Source organism: Papaver somniferum, chromosome 11, assembly GCF_003573695.1.
Source record: "Papaver somniferum cultivar HN1 chromosome 11, ASM357369v1, whole genome shotgun sequence".
In the NCBI taxonomy this organism is placed as follows: Eukaryota; Viridiplantae; Streptophyta; class Magnoliopsida; order Ranunculales; family Papaveraceae; genus Papaver; species Papaver somniferum.
The window spans coordinates 30,982,490-30,998,062 of record NC_039368.1 but is presented as its reverse complement, the minus strand read 5'-3'; the positions used below and the strand labels follow the sequence as shown (position 1 = coordinate 30,998,062).

The 15,573-nt window shown below is 37.1% G+C and overlaps 1 protein-coding gene and 1 pseudogene across 3 annotated transcripts; one reads left to right on the top strand and one right to left on the bottom strand.

The window, feature by feature from the left end:
* The first annotated feature begins 311 nt into the window (after positions 1-311).
* Positions 312-5,251, top strand: LOC113322564 (annotated as a pseudogene).
* Positions 5,252-5,713: 462 nt separating this feature from the next.
* Positions 5,714-11,609, bottom strand: LOC113322566 (hydroxymethylglutaryl-CoA lyase, mitochondrial-like). Of its 3 annotated transcripts, none has more exons than XM_026570676.1 (9): positions 11,433-11,609; positions 10,896-11,076; positions 9,630-9,816; positions 8,365-8,544; positions 7,588-7,668; positions 7,334-7,497; positions 6,779-6,915; positions 6,416-6,531; positions 5,714-6,141 (listed from the first exon to the last, which is right to left on the bottom strand). In XM_026570676.1, exons 1-9 carry the CDS (start codon positions 11,605-11,607, stop codon positions 5,893-5,895), a joined length of 1,470 nt encoding a protein of 489 aa, XP_026426461.1. In that variant the 5' UTR covers positions 11,608-11,609; the 3' UTR covers positions 5,714-5,892. The 3 variants fall into 3 exon arrangements, with proteins under 3 accessions (XP_026426461.1, XP_026426463.1, XP_026426462.1); XM_026570678.1 differs by having other exon boundaries at positions 10,896-11,111; positions 11,433-11,568; XM_026570677.1 differs by lacking the exon at positions 11,433-11,609 and having other exon boundaries at positions 10,896-11,405.
* Between the last annotated feature and the right edge of the window lie 3,964 nt (positions 11,610-15,573).

Here is a 15,573-nt window from a genome sequence, read left to right as displayed (position 1 = left end):
GAGTGAAAACCGTTTCGAACGATTTTTAACGTCAAAAACATAAATAGATCTGCATTCTCTGAAACCGTCTTTCACCACCAATAAAGAAACAATCAGGTTTTTTCTTTCTTTTATCAATATAACGTTTCATTCTGTTCTCTTAATTATATTTCTAGGGTTTCTATCGTTTTTGCCTTCTCACCCGCCGGGGCGTCTTTTTTTTTTTTCGATAAAACGTTTTCTCCATCGACGATCAAAAATCCCGACAATACTTACGACTTTTATAACATCTGAATCTCCCCAGATATATCGATCTAATTGTACGTATTTTCACCTCTGTAACTCCGTTATTTACTTCCCTCTGATGAACAATATCTGCTTCATTCTCTATGTTGCTGTTTCCATTTCGATTTCTTACTATAGCTGCTTCCATGAATTTGATTTTCACCGTTACAAAATCAATTTGTTGTTTCGTTTACAGAGATAATTTAATTCGATCACTTAGGAAATGCATATGCTAAATCCTAATTAATTTTCTAATATTTTTTCAGCAGATGAATGAGGAAGGTGAAAACGAAGCTTGAGCTGTGGTCAGGCAGTTGGTTGCTCGGCATGTCAGCGGCAGTCACTGTAAGGTTTTGCTCGGATTAAAGCTTCTTTGCTCAAGGTAATCTGTAGTTGAAATTAGTAATAAGAGTTTTCTCGAATAATATATTACTATTGCAGTGATATTTTTGAAAGGTTATGAAAAGAATATGTTCTTTTTTTTAGCCAATTCTATAGTTGTAGTGCTTAATAAGACAATATGAAAATTATTTCAATTTGAATTATGATTTTTATGGAGCTGGATCTGTTGCCAATATCATCCAGTTTATCTGCTGCATGATATTTGGTATTGGTTTTCTGGAAACTTCGGAGTAGTTGTTGTTGTGGGCATGTCTTGTGCTGTCTACTAGTCCACCCAAAAATGTATCCAGGTCTCTAATGGCAAACACTTGTATATCAGACTTTTCTGTAATTTCAAAATTAATTTGATTAGTTCATTCCTTGCAACCAAGACATACCATAATTGCGATAATTTGCATTTTCTCCAATCTATTACTTACCACTTTGTTATTTTTTGCCAATGGAATGTGTATTTCAGATTTTTGGCTACTTCCGCTAGAATTGTGACAAAATGCCACGTGCAAGAGACATAGGTTGGGAACATGGGACAATGATTGCTGGGCACAGGCACCATGTGCAGTGCAATTATTGCAACAGAATCATGATTGGAGGTGTTACCCGCTTTAAAAAGCACTTGGCTAGTAGAAGAGGGGAAATTAGAGGATGTGAAGCTGTTCCAAACGAAGTAAGAGAACTCATAGAAAAGCACTTGGTCGCATGGGAAACGAGAAAAACAACAGATAAGAAGCGGAAAAAGGTACATGAAGAAGCTTCAAATGATCGTGCATATGATGATAAGGATACAGACTCTGATGATGAATCTGATCGAGATTATGCAGCAGCAAGAATGGACAATATGCGGGCTTTGCACGAAGCAGAAGAAGCACACCAATCGATCTACACTGGTTCGTCGTCCTCCTGTTCTTGTCATTATTTTACGTGTAGTCTATCTAACATACATGATTTGTAGTTCCTACGCTTGTGTTTGTAACGAATAGTCATTGCATAGCAAGCAATGCACTTACCAAACATAAAAACTTGCAATATGAATATAGTTTCTACTGATTTGTAGAATATGATCAGAAGAAAATTCTTGCCTATCTGCATAAATGTTTTGTATTCTTGTTTATGAGGCTTGTGAGACTGTGTGAGACCCTTAGATTATACGGTTGTTGTATCTCAGGCTTTGCAACAACGGCACCCTGTTTTACTAAATTTTGCTGTTTCTACACCTATTGACACTGGTAATGGCGTTGGACACGCTTGGACATGGCAACAGCTCTGTTGGATATTAAACTTCAATTAGGATGCAACTTAGCTGTACAAGTCTTGAATAAATGGAACAAGGGGAAAAAAAGTAGAAAACAAAGAGAGTCTGTCTGTTCTTCAGTGTATGCCTGGACATAGTCATTTTTGTTTCCTTGAAATGAATGTACGTAACACTAACACTAACCTAACCCTAATTCTCGTTTCTCAGTATTTTATGCTTTTAGGTCGCTGTGTGGGCGCCTAGTGCCGGCGTCGGACACCAAAACTCAAACTGCTGTTTTGCTACTATAGATTTCAGGTATTAGGGCGTTGTCTTCTTCCATTTAAAGGTTTGACTAACTTTTTGTCAACTGATTTTTACCAGATCATGAAGAGCCAACAACTGAGAGTCAGGTGTTGTATGATTCCTTCCCACCTGTTCAATTCAAGAGTGAACAAGTGAGTTTTACTTGTATGTACATTCCTTCTCATATCTTGATTGTACTCGTCCCTGTTTTGTTGTCAGTTCTCTGATTCCCTCAGTTCGTTTTATTTTTTAAAATGTGTTCATTGTAATAAAGTTGATGTGTTTGTTCATTTTTCTCTTCTTTCTTTAAATGACTGTTTGAAGGGTTCTGCGCCTCCTAGAGCCACTGATCTTGGTTGGGTCCATGGACTTATGGTAGATGGCGACCAGCAAAAGATAAAGTGCAGATATTGTCACAAGATGATCTTGGGGGGTGGAATTTCCAGACTGAAGCAACATTTAGCTGGGGAAAGAGGAAATATAGCCCCATGCGATAAAGTGCCAGAAGAAGTTAAATCTCAAATGCTGCAACATTTAGGGTTTAAAGTTTGGGAAAGGAAAAAGAAGCTGCAAGAAGTGGATTTCCGGGATCCCCATATACCTTCTCAAGGTAAGGAAGAATGTAAGAATGAGGATTCACTGAAGAGCCCGTTATTGTCCAATAGTGGGAGAAGTGGAAAAGAGTGGGATGAAGGTACCTCTGGTAGAAGAAAGAGGCAGAGAAAGCAAGTTATACCGCTTGGGACACCCAGCACTCAACCGCCTTTGCAGCACCTACCTTTTTCCTCTCAAGAAAGTGTTGATCAAGCTGATATGGCGGTCGCCAAATTTATGTATGATGCTGGACTATCATTCAATGCAGCAAACTCATTGTATTTCCAACAGATGGCGGATGCAATTTCAGCTGTGGGTCCTGGATATAAAAATGCCTTCCTATGATTCTTTGAGGGGTGATTTGTTAGATAGAAGTACCCAAGAAGCAGATGAGCTATGTCAAGACTTGAGGAAGTCGTGGGAGGTGACCGGGTGCTCAGTTATTGCTGATAGGTGGATAAATAGAACTGGTTGTACGGTGATAAAATTTTTCATATACTGTTCTAAGGGAACCATATTCCTGAAATCTATTGATGCATCAGAGGCCTCAAAGTCTTCCGAGGAACTTTTCAATCTTTTCGACAGCATTGTTCAAGAGGTAGGCCCAAGGAATATTGTACATTTCATAACAGACACTACACCCAACTACAAGGCTGCTGGGAAAATGTTAATGAATAAATACAAGACCTTTTTCTGGAGTGCTTGTGCAACACACTGTATCAATTTAATGCTCGAGGAATTGGGGGAAATCGACGAGATCAAAGAGGCATTGAGAAGGGCCAAAAAGGTATGTCAACTCATATATAACCATGCATGGGTCCTCAATAAAATGAGAAAGATAACTGGTGGAAGAGATATTGTAAGACCAGCCCTGACAAGGTTTGCGACCAACTTTTTAACACTGCAAAATATTGTCTCCTTGAAAGAACCTCTCCACCAGATGTTTACTAGTACTACATGGATGGAATCGGCTATGTCTAAGCAAAGGTCATGGAAGGTTACAGAAACTGTGCTGGATCCACAGTTCTGGTCGTTGTGTTCTCTAACTCTTAAGGTGACTGAACCCCTTCTTGCCATATTAAACCTTGTTGGCAGTGAAGAGAGACCTTGTATGGGGTATCTGTATGATGCTATGGAAAAGGCAAGCAGAGCTATTATTGATTCATTTGACAGCGAGGAGTCTAGCCATTTGCCTTTCTTGAAAGTCATTGATCGTATCTGGGAAGAGGACCTTCACAGCCCTCTCCATGCGGCAGCACACTTTCTGAACCCCTCCATATTTTACAACCCTGGTTTTTGCACCAATCCAGTTATCCAAAAGGGCTTACTTGACTGCATTGAGGGGTTAGAGCCTAGCTTAACTGCCCAAGATATGATTACAAGGCAAAAAATTTCTTATGACGATGCTGTAGGGGATTTCAGTCGACCTGTAGCTATACGGGACCGAGGATCATTAGCCCCAGGTGAGTTTTTTATTTTATTTACCACCAAAGATTTGGTCGTTCACTTGAATCATACGAAGGTTCTAAGAATGTCGTCAACTTTCACTTCTCTACTTGTTGGCAACCTTTTCTTGTCTTACAGAAAATAACATATTGTTGTACAGCTACATGGTGGTCGCTGTATGCTGCAGATTATCCTGATCTGCAACGTTTTGCCATCAGAATCTCAAGTCAGACTTGCAGTGGAACCCGCTGTGATAGAAATTGGAGCACTTTTGAGCGCATCCACTTAAAGAGTAGGAATCGGTTAGAACATGAGAGGCTGGACAACCTCATCTTTGTCCATTATAACTTGCGTCTTCAAGAACGGTAACTTTAGTATTCCCTCCTGCATGTTACTTTCCATATGTAAGTAGTATTTAGGCATAAGGATTTAAATTCCAGTCACTATTTATGCTAGAGTATCCTAGTCCCCCACTGTCAAGTTCTTTTACCTTAGTAGACTCTGTCCAAGATCTTCCTTGTATATATAAGGCAAAGGGTCTCTGAACTCTTACTGTATACGATGTGGATTCAGGTGGTATAATTTTGACCTTTTCTATATTCTTTGAAATGTTTAGGCACTCAGCAGCATGCAAGACGGTGAGACAAACACAAGATCCTATATGTGTCGAAGAATTGGATAACGGAGTAGATGATTGGGTTGAGGATCCGGGAGATTATGAGGAAGAAATGGGGTGGATGGGTGTTTCAGGAGGATTACCCCATGGTGATGGTTTCTCTCTGAATAAACCCTCAGGATGTTAAAGATGAGTGTACTTATAATGTAGAGGAGTTAGGTAACAATAACACCAATCATGCTGATAATCAAGAGACATGACTGATATAATATCAATTCACCATTTGTCTGTCGGTTCAGAAGATATTTACACCAAAATTTGTAATCTCCAACTTTAAATTTATAATTGAGCTGTTTGTGTCATTAACAGTTTTCTTTTTAGTCTTATTTTTATTCTGGCAGTTCCGTTTTGTCAGGTTTATGTAGGATTAAAAAAGACTACACATACAGTGGTAGGGTGAGAACCCTGCTTGCTCTTAAGAGCATCAAATGTGTCTTACATTTACCCACCCCACTCTTCTTGTAATAGTACCAATTTACACTGCCTTGAACGAACAAAGCTGCACTTTTATAAGACAACCTCATGGCGAATGTCGGTTTATGTAAAAGCGTGACAGTGTAGGACTGCACCTGAGCTAAAACCTTTTATCAAGGACGACGGATCTTCAATATAAGAGTGTCTTAGATCTAATCCCCTTCTATGAAGGGGTTGAGGGTCGAACTTGCGACCTCTCTGAATCTTCCTCAAGGTTAAGGTTACTACTTACTAAGGTATAGGAAACTAAGTGGTCCTACTTAGAAGGATAGTCAACCCCTAAAATTTACCGTAGTGGAGTGACACTGCAGTAGAGATCTCTCTTAACCAAAAGTCTCTATACCATACGAACTCCTCCATTTTATTTTTATTCTGTTCCTCCATGGAATCAAACGACTATATCTGTATTATCAGAACTTTATACATATACCATCTGAACTATCCTCTTTTTTCATATATATATATATATGTATAATTTTGATTTACTTTACTTTTCTGTTCCTCATATTTTAGAAGCATCTGCTGTAATTCTGCTCAGAGCAACTGCAGTCTTGGATCCAGATGGACGGGCAAGATGCTTGCAGATGAATTCCCCGGCTGACATAAGCTTGCCGAGATCCACATTGGTCTTCACTCCTAGCCCATTCAGCATGTAGACCACATCCTCAGTTGCAACATTTCCAGAAGCACCTTTTGCATATGGACAACCTCCTAGACCGGACACAGAGGAATCCACAGTGCTAATCCCCATCTAAAATCAAACATAAAGGAGAGTTCTCAGATTAAAAGAAAGAAAAACTGCACATGTAGAGTTGAAAACACAAAACACAAAAACTCTACACAACAACATATAGACAGTGAAGGATCTTCCGGAATGAAATTCATTGAACATGTTAATATAATATATATATATATATATATATAGGATGGTGTCCAGTTATCACATAAATTATGATCAATCTTTTGATTATCAAGTGTAACAGGATTTCGACAGTTCTCTTCCCTAACTAAGCACAACAACTTACTTGGAGAGAAAGCAAGATATTTGAAAGAGCCTGGCCGTAAGTGTCATGGAAATGGACAGCAAGCTTCTCCAAGGGAACAACTGCCATTACAGCCTCGAGCATTGGAACAACAGTCCCTTTGCCGATGAAAACACATCAAAAGACGAATAGTTGTAAGCATCACAAAGGGTCATGAATCATAAACCAGGGAAAAATAAAAGACACAAGATAGGTTCACCATAATAAAAAGTCTGTATCCAACAATCGAAAAGGTATGCATCTAGAAACGAGAGAAAAGAGGTTTTCTAAATGGAGGACAAGATAGGCCTGAATGGTGAGAGTAACAAAAGATGTTTGCACGGACTTTGCTATTTAATACTTTACCTGGTGTACCAACTCCAATTGTATCACCAAGGGATATCTCGGAGCAACCCATACCATAAAGCTCTCTTGCCACATATGCAACCTTTGATGGAGCTACTGGTCCCTCCACTGGACATCCCACAACACAGGAGATATACCTACCACAGTACAATATACTTGAAATAAGCTCTTATTCAAAAGTTAAACATCCACTTATTCTTGAAGGAGGGCTTTCAGACATTAAATACAAACTAGAAAAATAGCTTATGATCTTATCCACGACTTGAAAACCAAAATATGCACTGCTGATGAATGATGATAGGATGAGATAAATCCTTGGCATGTTTGACAACTGTTAGAGAACTTCGAGATATTATATGACTGCTTCTCTTAGCCAAAGCTGAACGGGGATACCACTGAATATTGGAAGCCATACATGTGTCATGAGCACAAGAAACAAAACGGATGCTTGTTTCCTGTAGATCTAATGATATAATACGAAACCTCGAAACCATATTAGGAAATGTAGTTCTTTAATCTAATAAAATATATATTTGCAATTATGCAAAGCATTACCCGCGAATAGGAATTGAGAGCTTTCCAGCAGCACGAGCAACATCCCGATAACGAGCAAGACTATCTTCGATAGTGCAATTAATATTTGACTTGGAAAAGGATTCAGATGCCGACGCGAAGATTGCCACTTCTTTAGCTCCAGCTGCAACAGCGGCTCCAAAACCCTAGCAGCAGTAACTTAACCATCAACAAGATCCTTCAAAAACAATTGGCACTTACATGTTCTCTTTGTCACCCTAGATGCAATTGCTAACCTTCAGGTTCGGAGTCAACACAGGAAATCTAACTCCCTCAACAGTTCCAATTGCTTCCATTACATCCTTTGCATCTGCTAGCTGTGTCGTATAATAGTTAAGAAATTTCATCAGGTAAAATTTCATCCACTGGAACTAGAAGCATAAGAAGTTGAGAACAAAACCCCAAGTGATATGGTAATTCAGCAGAAAGCTAAACTACACAAAATTGACGACCATCACATAGAGTAGTATACCAGGAGTTGCAATTAAAATACCTCAATGTATCTATAAAGAAACCATTGCCATGGGGTTTCATTCATTAGATGTAAGTAAAAATTAGTTAGTTAAGATGAGAGAACCAAGGGCATAGCTAACCCTCCCCGACGCATGGTTTATAACACTTCAAAGTAATAATGTATATTTCTCTTTTTATAAACGACTTTTACAAAAATGGTGTACTTCAAATCAACAGTTGCTGCAGCATGTTATTCTAAAATTATTCTACAGTACATAGCCAATGATCAACCAGAGAAAGTATGGTGTACACATTAGTTTATGCTTAAAACCAACTGCCGTTAGGGATAGTGAACATTATGGGTAGCGTCATCATTTGTAGCAGTTATAAAGAGTAAATGAGGGAGCAACCCTCAATACCTAGTTAGTAATCAGGAGTGACTAAGTCAAAAATGCTCGTGACAATTTAAAAGGAGAAAAAGGTGGACCCAAGTCCAAATTGAAAGGAAAACGTGAATCCAAGTCCAAACCCATAAACCAGAAAGGAAATGATCCAATTACCTGGGGTACCCATTTTGGGGAGACAAAACTTGTTGGTTCGATAACAGGCAATCCAGAAGAAACTAGCCTTTGTATCAGCTCGATCTTAACAGATGTAGGTACAACATTCTTCTCATTTTGCAATCCGTCCCTTGGACCAACTTCCACGATCTTTACAAACTTTGGTATATCTCTCAAAAACTGCATTGAAGAAAAACCCATTTCATCCCAACACGCCATGAAACGGCTACCCGATTAAAAGTTTACTACCTCTGTTTCTTCAAAAGTGATAAGTCTCTCTTTTGCAGAAACTGAGGGAGCATTATTTTATGTCAAACTTTTTTCAGATATCAAAATGTAGAAGATCATAAGTGATTTACATATAAGCATGTATTTCTATGACATTGAGAAACTTTTTTAGAAGTGCTATTGGTATATAAAGACACCTAACAGACTACCCATTGCATGATATACTCGATGTGGCCATGTGGGGACTAAACCTTCCTTCTCTTCTTACAATAGAAGAGTAGGAAGTAATGTTCACCCACCTTCGGTGGAGATAATATGAAACTAACACACTTGTCTACTTAGCAAACAAAAGACATGTGTGTGGTTACTAACACATGCTTAAGTACAAAAAATTGGTAATCAACCTAAATCCAATGTATTTGCCTAATAAACAATCAGGATTAAGCTGTTGCAAATTGTATACATTCTGGTAATGAGATATTATTTCATCTAGCACAAGTATACAACTAAACTGTATCCCACTAAAAACTTGATCACCAAGTAAACAAAATTAACAGGGAGTGGGACCTTGCACAACAACGCATGGATTCTCCAAAATTTTCTTCATGTAAACATGCCAAACTTCTACGCATATTTGCAGACAACCTCTTAACAAAAATCTGAGCTTAATAAAAATCTCTCTGTAAAGCTGAAGCCTAATTTAATGAACAAAACTTCTAATAAATGCACTGAAGTACTCTGATATTTATTGCAGACGGGACAAGCAAGAAACACTTTCTACTCTTACAGGTCACTAACACATATATCCCACGGGATTATAAGTCATAAAGATAATAACTGGACTCTCAGCACTCCTAAGGTAAGAAATTCTGACATAAAATGGAGAATGTCTGAGGTTAGTAGGAACATTTCACCTGTATCTTTCTGAAAGATTTCAAGTCTAAATAGAAACCAACTTAACTATAGATATTAGGAAAACAAAAGGCTAGTTACTTCTTAGCTACTAACAAAGAAAGGGATTCAGAATGTCAGAGTACCTTATTCTTTTCGTCACTTCCATCCTTGTTGGAGCACTGAGAGTTATACTGACGCTCTGGAGAAAACCACAAATCACAAACGGTGCGGTTCCTGCCGAGGCTTTTAGTTCTTTTGCTTAAGGAATCTTCCCAGAAAGTATCCGTTGTCTGTCCTCGACATGAGAAGATCTGTTTTGTGTATTCTCCACTGAAACCAAGATCAGACATTTTACTTATGCAAGAAATTAAAAATCAAAACAAATAATACCCACTGCTGACGTCACCCGACTAGCTTCACGACCAAAATTTGTATAAATAATACCAAAATATGAAGTATTATAAAGCTCTACAACTTCTCAACATTCACCAACAATTACGTCAATGAACAAGTATTGTACTATATGACAAATAAGAATAATTCACATGAGAGGACTCAATCCAGAAAAAAACAGTCTCTTGATATTATTTATGTACTACTTATGGTTACAATGTTCAACTGGAAATAGGATTCCAGAGGCTGATCACTGGTAACTCCACGTTGTAATTAGAAACTTTCATCTTCTAATGCCACCATTCTTCTACATCAAGTCAAGGGGGTAATTAGACACAGTTGGGAAATCTGCAAAGTAAAGGACTGAATCGCAACATTGACACAACTACGCCAAGTTAAAGGCTGAAAAGAGAAGAGAAGGGATGATAAAAACCAGACAATGCACAGAAATAAAGTTAGAACCTACATTTGGTCAATATTTCTCCTAGTTCATCCAACCTCTTAAATCAATATGGCATAAAACGGCATTGCTAAAACCACTGCTTGAAATCAATCTTTACCATTTTTAGTATCATGATTTAGTTTGAGAATTTCTATTTAAGCCATAATTGTATAGTTCAAAGCTGAAGAAATTCCTTAAATTAAATAAATAAATAACACAACCAAGCTTATAACCAAAATGTTTCCTAACTTAATACACAACTATCAGCTTGTGTACTAAATTTTACATGCTATTACTTTCTTCCAAGTAAGAGTAGGATCTTATAATAGCATCAATTCAAATTGAAGGTCATAATTCATATCATTCTGTGCAATGCCAAGACACAAATACATCTACACCGGAATTTGCATTTAAATAGTCAATACTAACCTCAAGATGATCTTATATCTTATATTAGAAGAATCACCCACTTAAGCAACATTTGGAAAAATTGCAAATTCATAGAAGAACACTACCCTATTTGAATGGGTAAGTGACCCAATACTTTCAGTTTACTGAAGATGAGTTAACTTACTTGCAACTGTTGGATGAGCTGCAAGTTCTATCGTCAACCCAACGTTCCTCAATACTTGTTTCACCAGACCTAGGCCTGCAAGCACTAGAAGAGAACCTCCGGACCCTGTCCAGTCCTCTCATGTCTGGAAATCTGTCGAGACACAGTGGTTCCTCCAAACTGGACATTGTCGAAAAAGGAACTGGAACAAATGGATACGAGAAGTAAGTGCTCAATCTTGAACACTTACAGATTGCCTTAGTTACAGACATTATATCCAATTCAGTAACTAAAACACTTTAAAAAAAATATGATCACAGATGATAGCTTTTCAAATCACTCCATTAAATTCAGTCAAAACCCATACTATTAGTATAATTCAGAATTAGCTTTCTCGATTTCCCTAAAGAAAACCCTAAATGTCCCCCCAAAGTACTGGAAACATAGTATAATCTAAATTAATTAATTTTGAAAATAGAAAAACAGAACAATCAGAGGAAACAAAGTAGTTGTTGTTGATTAAAGGAACTTTGGAAAAAGACTAAAAATGGAACAGACCTGGGATTGATTCGAAGCCTGAATTTAGTACTAAATTTAGAAGCAAACAAAAGAAAATGAGATAAAGGGAAGAACTGAAGAAGAAACCTATGGAAATAAAAAGAGGAACCCTAAAATTGGATGGTGGAGAATTAACAGACGTGTGTGTGTGTGTGTGTGTGATAAAGAAGTGCATAGGGTGGTTTGGTGGGTGAACGAAAGGTAATCTATACGTTTGCTCGTCAATTGTATATATCCCCATCAATAAAAGAACAAGGCTTGCGAGAGATAGAGATAGGTAAACAGATATACGTTGGCGGGTAAGCTGGTTGTTGGTTGCCACTTTAAATATATTTTTCTTCAAATTTTCATCACCAATGTAGTTATGTTCTTTTCGTTTTTTTCATTTTCAATGTGATTAGTAAAATTCATACTCTCCGTCCAACAATTTTCATTTCCTTTTCATTTTTTTCATTTTCAATGTGACTACTCAAATTCATCCTTGCTAGTTTGTCTAGTGTGATTATTTAGGGTCTATGAATTTCTCCAACTAACCTAAAAAGAAGGATATGGGGTGTCTAAAATATGGTAAAACACTAGATTACCCTTTAAAGAAATCTTAATAAAAAATCATTAATTAAAACTCAATTTTTAATCGATTTCCATCAAAATCAAAATTAAAACCTAATCAATCACAAATAGCAATTAAATTGTAATTCTATTTTGGATTTTGATTTTTTTTTTTAAAACAAACAATTCAAGTGATTGAGTTAAATCTCTTTAATACATTTCTTCTAAGAGGAACTCAACAATAATTTAACTCTAAATATCAGAAATTTCACTCATCAAATTCTCTGAAAAATCAACCTAGAATTGGTTTATGTGTGCACTAGATTAGTCTGATTGTAGTTGACGTTACATTAAATCGGTTTTTATTATACACCTACATGAACCGATTCTGGGTGGACGTGATGAACATCAACCGCAATCGGTTTACACTGATGCACACGTAAACCGATTATGGGCCCAAGTTTGGGTTTGTAGAGAAATCAAGAATCGGTTTTTATGTGCCTCGTATATAAACCGATTATGGAAAGATAGTTATTTCTCATTATTCCGAATTCATAATCGGACTATTCGTGCGTTTATATAATCCGACTGTTACCATTAACGACTATTTATTTATTTTGAAATTATATACGTTGGTCCCTTGTGTATATAAAGAGGATAGCTCATTCTCTATCATTCACTACCTTATTCAAAGAAATATTTCTACATTGTTCATTTTTTCATTCGAATATGTCAAACCATCATCATCAACTACCAACTCATTCGAACACATACTTGGAAGATGCAAACGAATTACCTCATCATCGTCAACTACCAATTCAATTAAAGACATAATTAAGAGAACCAAACGAACTACCACATCATCGTCAAGTGCTACGATGAAAGAAGAAGACGTACTCAAGGCAAAGAAACGAGGTGAAGACCAATTCCAACTAAGGGAAAGATTGAAGGATGAGGAAGAGACATAATGGGTTAAAAATTATTACATAGTCAAGAATCTTCTCGAAGAATATAAACGCGAGAGTATATTTTGGATTCAAGTTTCGTTAGGTCCTTTTGTTCGAAAGATGGCCGGTAAGTACAAAAAACCACGTTATCAATATAATCCAGCCCACGTTTTTTCAAGGACGATTCACGTTAAGAAATTGTGCTCCAAATACAACGAGTTTCTCGCTAGGCACGGGGGCGACAGGTTTGCGACACAGGATGCTTATAACAAGTGGTGAGGAAAGTCGTTTTATCATTTCGAAGCCTCATCGATAGTTGAATCTCGCATTAAGAAATAGAGAAGTCCCGTTTTATGCAGTTACAAGATCAATGTGGTAGTCTAGTACCGTGCTGGTTTAAATTTTAAGAGTATATGCTAGGTGGAAATTGACCACAATCGGATCATGTTAGACCATATGTAGTCCGATTAAGGAATTAAAAGTTGTCTGTTTTTCTGTAACTTATTTCATCTATAATCGGGTTACATCGTTGTCCACATAAACCGATTCTGAATGAATTCCCAGGCAAGCTTTGTTCAGAATCGGTTTATAGTAATTCTAGAGTAAACCGATTCCTCTCTGAATTCAGAATCAGTTTATAATAATTCCATCATAAACCGATTCTGAAAAAGCTGCAGCTTACTACCTTCAAAATCGGACTTTAATAAGGTATAATAAGACCGATTATGTTACAAATTTCATGAGTCTAACGTACCCAAAAAAGACAAATCACTTTCATTCATTAAGTTTGGTTCAGTTTGCAACATACAATATATGAAAGTGACAAAATATAAGCGTCTGATAGTTCATGTTCTTAAAAAAAGAAAAATACTCATTCCAACACTTGGAGACCCTTCATTTGATCTGGCCCGACCAATTCCTCCCACCGCTTCATTTTGGGCTCGTATTTTCTCAGTCATTCCTTGGTGAGCTCTGTCTCCTCATGAAACATATACACCAGTGGTAATAGACAACCTTCATGTAGTCTAAGACCGGTATAATAAATGTTGTTATGGTTGAATAAAATAATTCTCCAATCCTTAACCGATTCATCCCAAATGGTGTATTTCGGTGCGTATGTAAAATATGTTCCCTTACCAAATAGATGAACAACGCAACTCCACGTTTCCGCGACCACATAGGGGCATGCTCATCCAATACTCTCGGGTAATTGGTTCATTCCCCTTTGGCCCTTGTACTCTAGCAACCGTTTTATCAAATTTCACTTCTTTGTCTTTTCTTGTTTTTCCTTCCTTCATCATCGATTTGTAAAATTCCTTGACTTCTAGTAGGCATAAGGCCATCATCTTTCTAAAATATTGGCATTGGGTCAAGTTCTCATCGTCCGCAAAACTTATATGGCCTATTTATTCTGACGCAACGTGATAACTACAATTCTCATCCGTATCCATGTCATCTGTAGATAACACATAAGGCTTAATGATTTCAGAAAGTTTTGAATAATACTCCTCGAATATGGTGTAACACGTTCGATGAAGTCTACCTTGAAAAGACGAGGGTACCCAAATATACCTCAATCTAAAAAGTTTCCACTTATAAGTCCTTTATCCGAAAGTGATTGTCTATGGACTGAGTCGAGACAACACAACTAATCAGTTCACACTTCGTGTGATCGTCTATGGATACGAGATCGAGACAATACGAAAACAAGATAACTTGTGTGATTGACTACAAATACAAGATCGAGACAATACAACAACGAAGTATGTTTACTTGATAATAGGTTCGGACTTAACCAAACACAATAGGATTGATATCAAGAATCAACGTTTGTGTATTTTACTTCTAATTATAATAAAAACAATTATAATTACGGAAATAAAAAAGTAAAAGACACAACAAGATTTTGTTAACGAGGAAACCGCAAATGCAGAAAAACCTCGGGACCTTGTCCAGAATTGAATACTCTCAGGATTAAGCCGCTATACAAAATCTAAACCAACTTTGTATAGTTAAGACCAAGCAACTAAACCTATAATTCACCTAGTTGCATCTGTATCCCCGCGCCTCCAACTTACAATAAGTCACGCACTTGGAACAATTCCTTTGGTTCGTATTCCAAAGAGTAAAGGAATAGCAAACCTGTTCGGTAACAACTCTTTTCGAACAAGTGATATGAATTTGACAAAAGGCTCTTCCATTTATCCCGATAAACTCCTTTGTCAGGTTCTTAGATCTATCCAATAACAACTACCAAAGTAATTGTCAAGACTTTGCAATCAATACTTCGAATCACAAAGAAACGTATTGATGACGATCTACTCAACTAATCAATCAAGATTATCACAAAGATAAATCGATTATAGCTATGTGCACACCAAAGATTATGAACCCAAATCAGAAATCTTCTTCGTCTTCAAATCTTCTTAATTAGATCTTTAATAAATACCTGCACACAATCAACTTGAATCTCTTGTGATCAATCACACACAGAACAGAGTCTGTTAACAATGGATTATCACAAGACGTCTTTAGATCTACAAACAGTCTAAAGATCCCCGTCGAAACTTCGATCTAGTTTGAGTGAATCTTATATCAGAAGAGAAGATTCTCAAGCATAAACAAACTAGGTGCAATCAAAGTTC

Coding starts and splice junctions, on each gene's coding strand:
- LOC113322566 (XM_026570676.1), bottom strand. CDS start 11,607: ATGCACTTCTTTATCACACACACACACACACACACGTCTGTTAATTCT. Junction 7,669..8,364: donor CCCCAAAATGGGTACCCCAG/GTAATTGGATCA, acceptor TATACGACACAG/CTAGCAGATGCAAAGGATGT. Junction 7,498..7,587: donor TGTTGACTCCGAACCTGAAG/GTTAGCAATTGC, acceptor TACTGCTGCTAG/GGTTTTGGAGCCGCTGTTGC.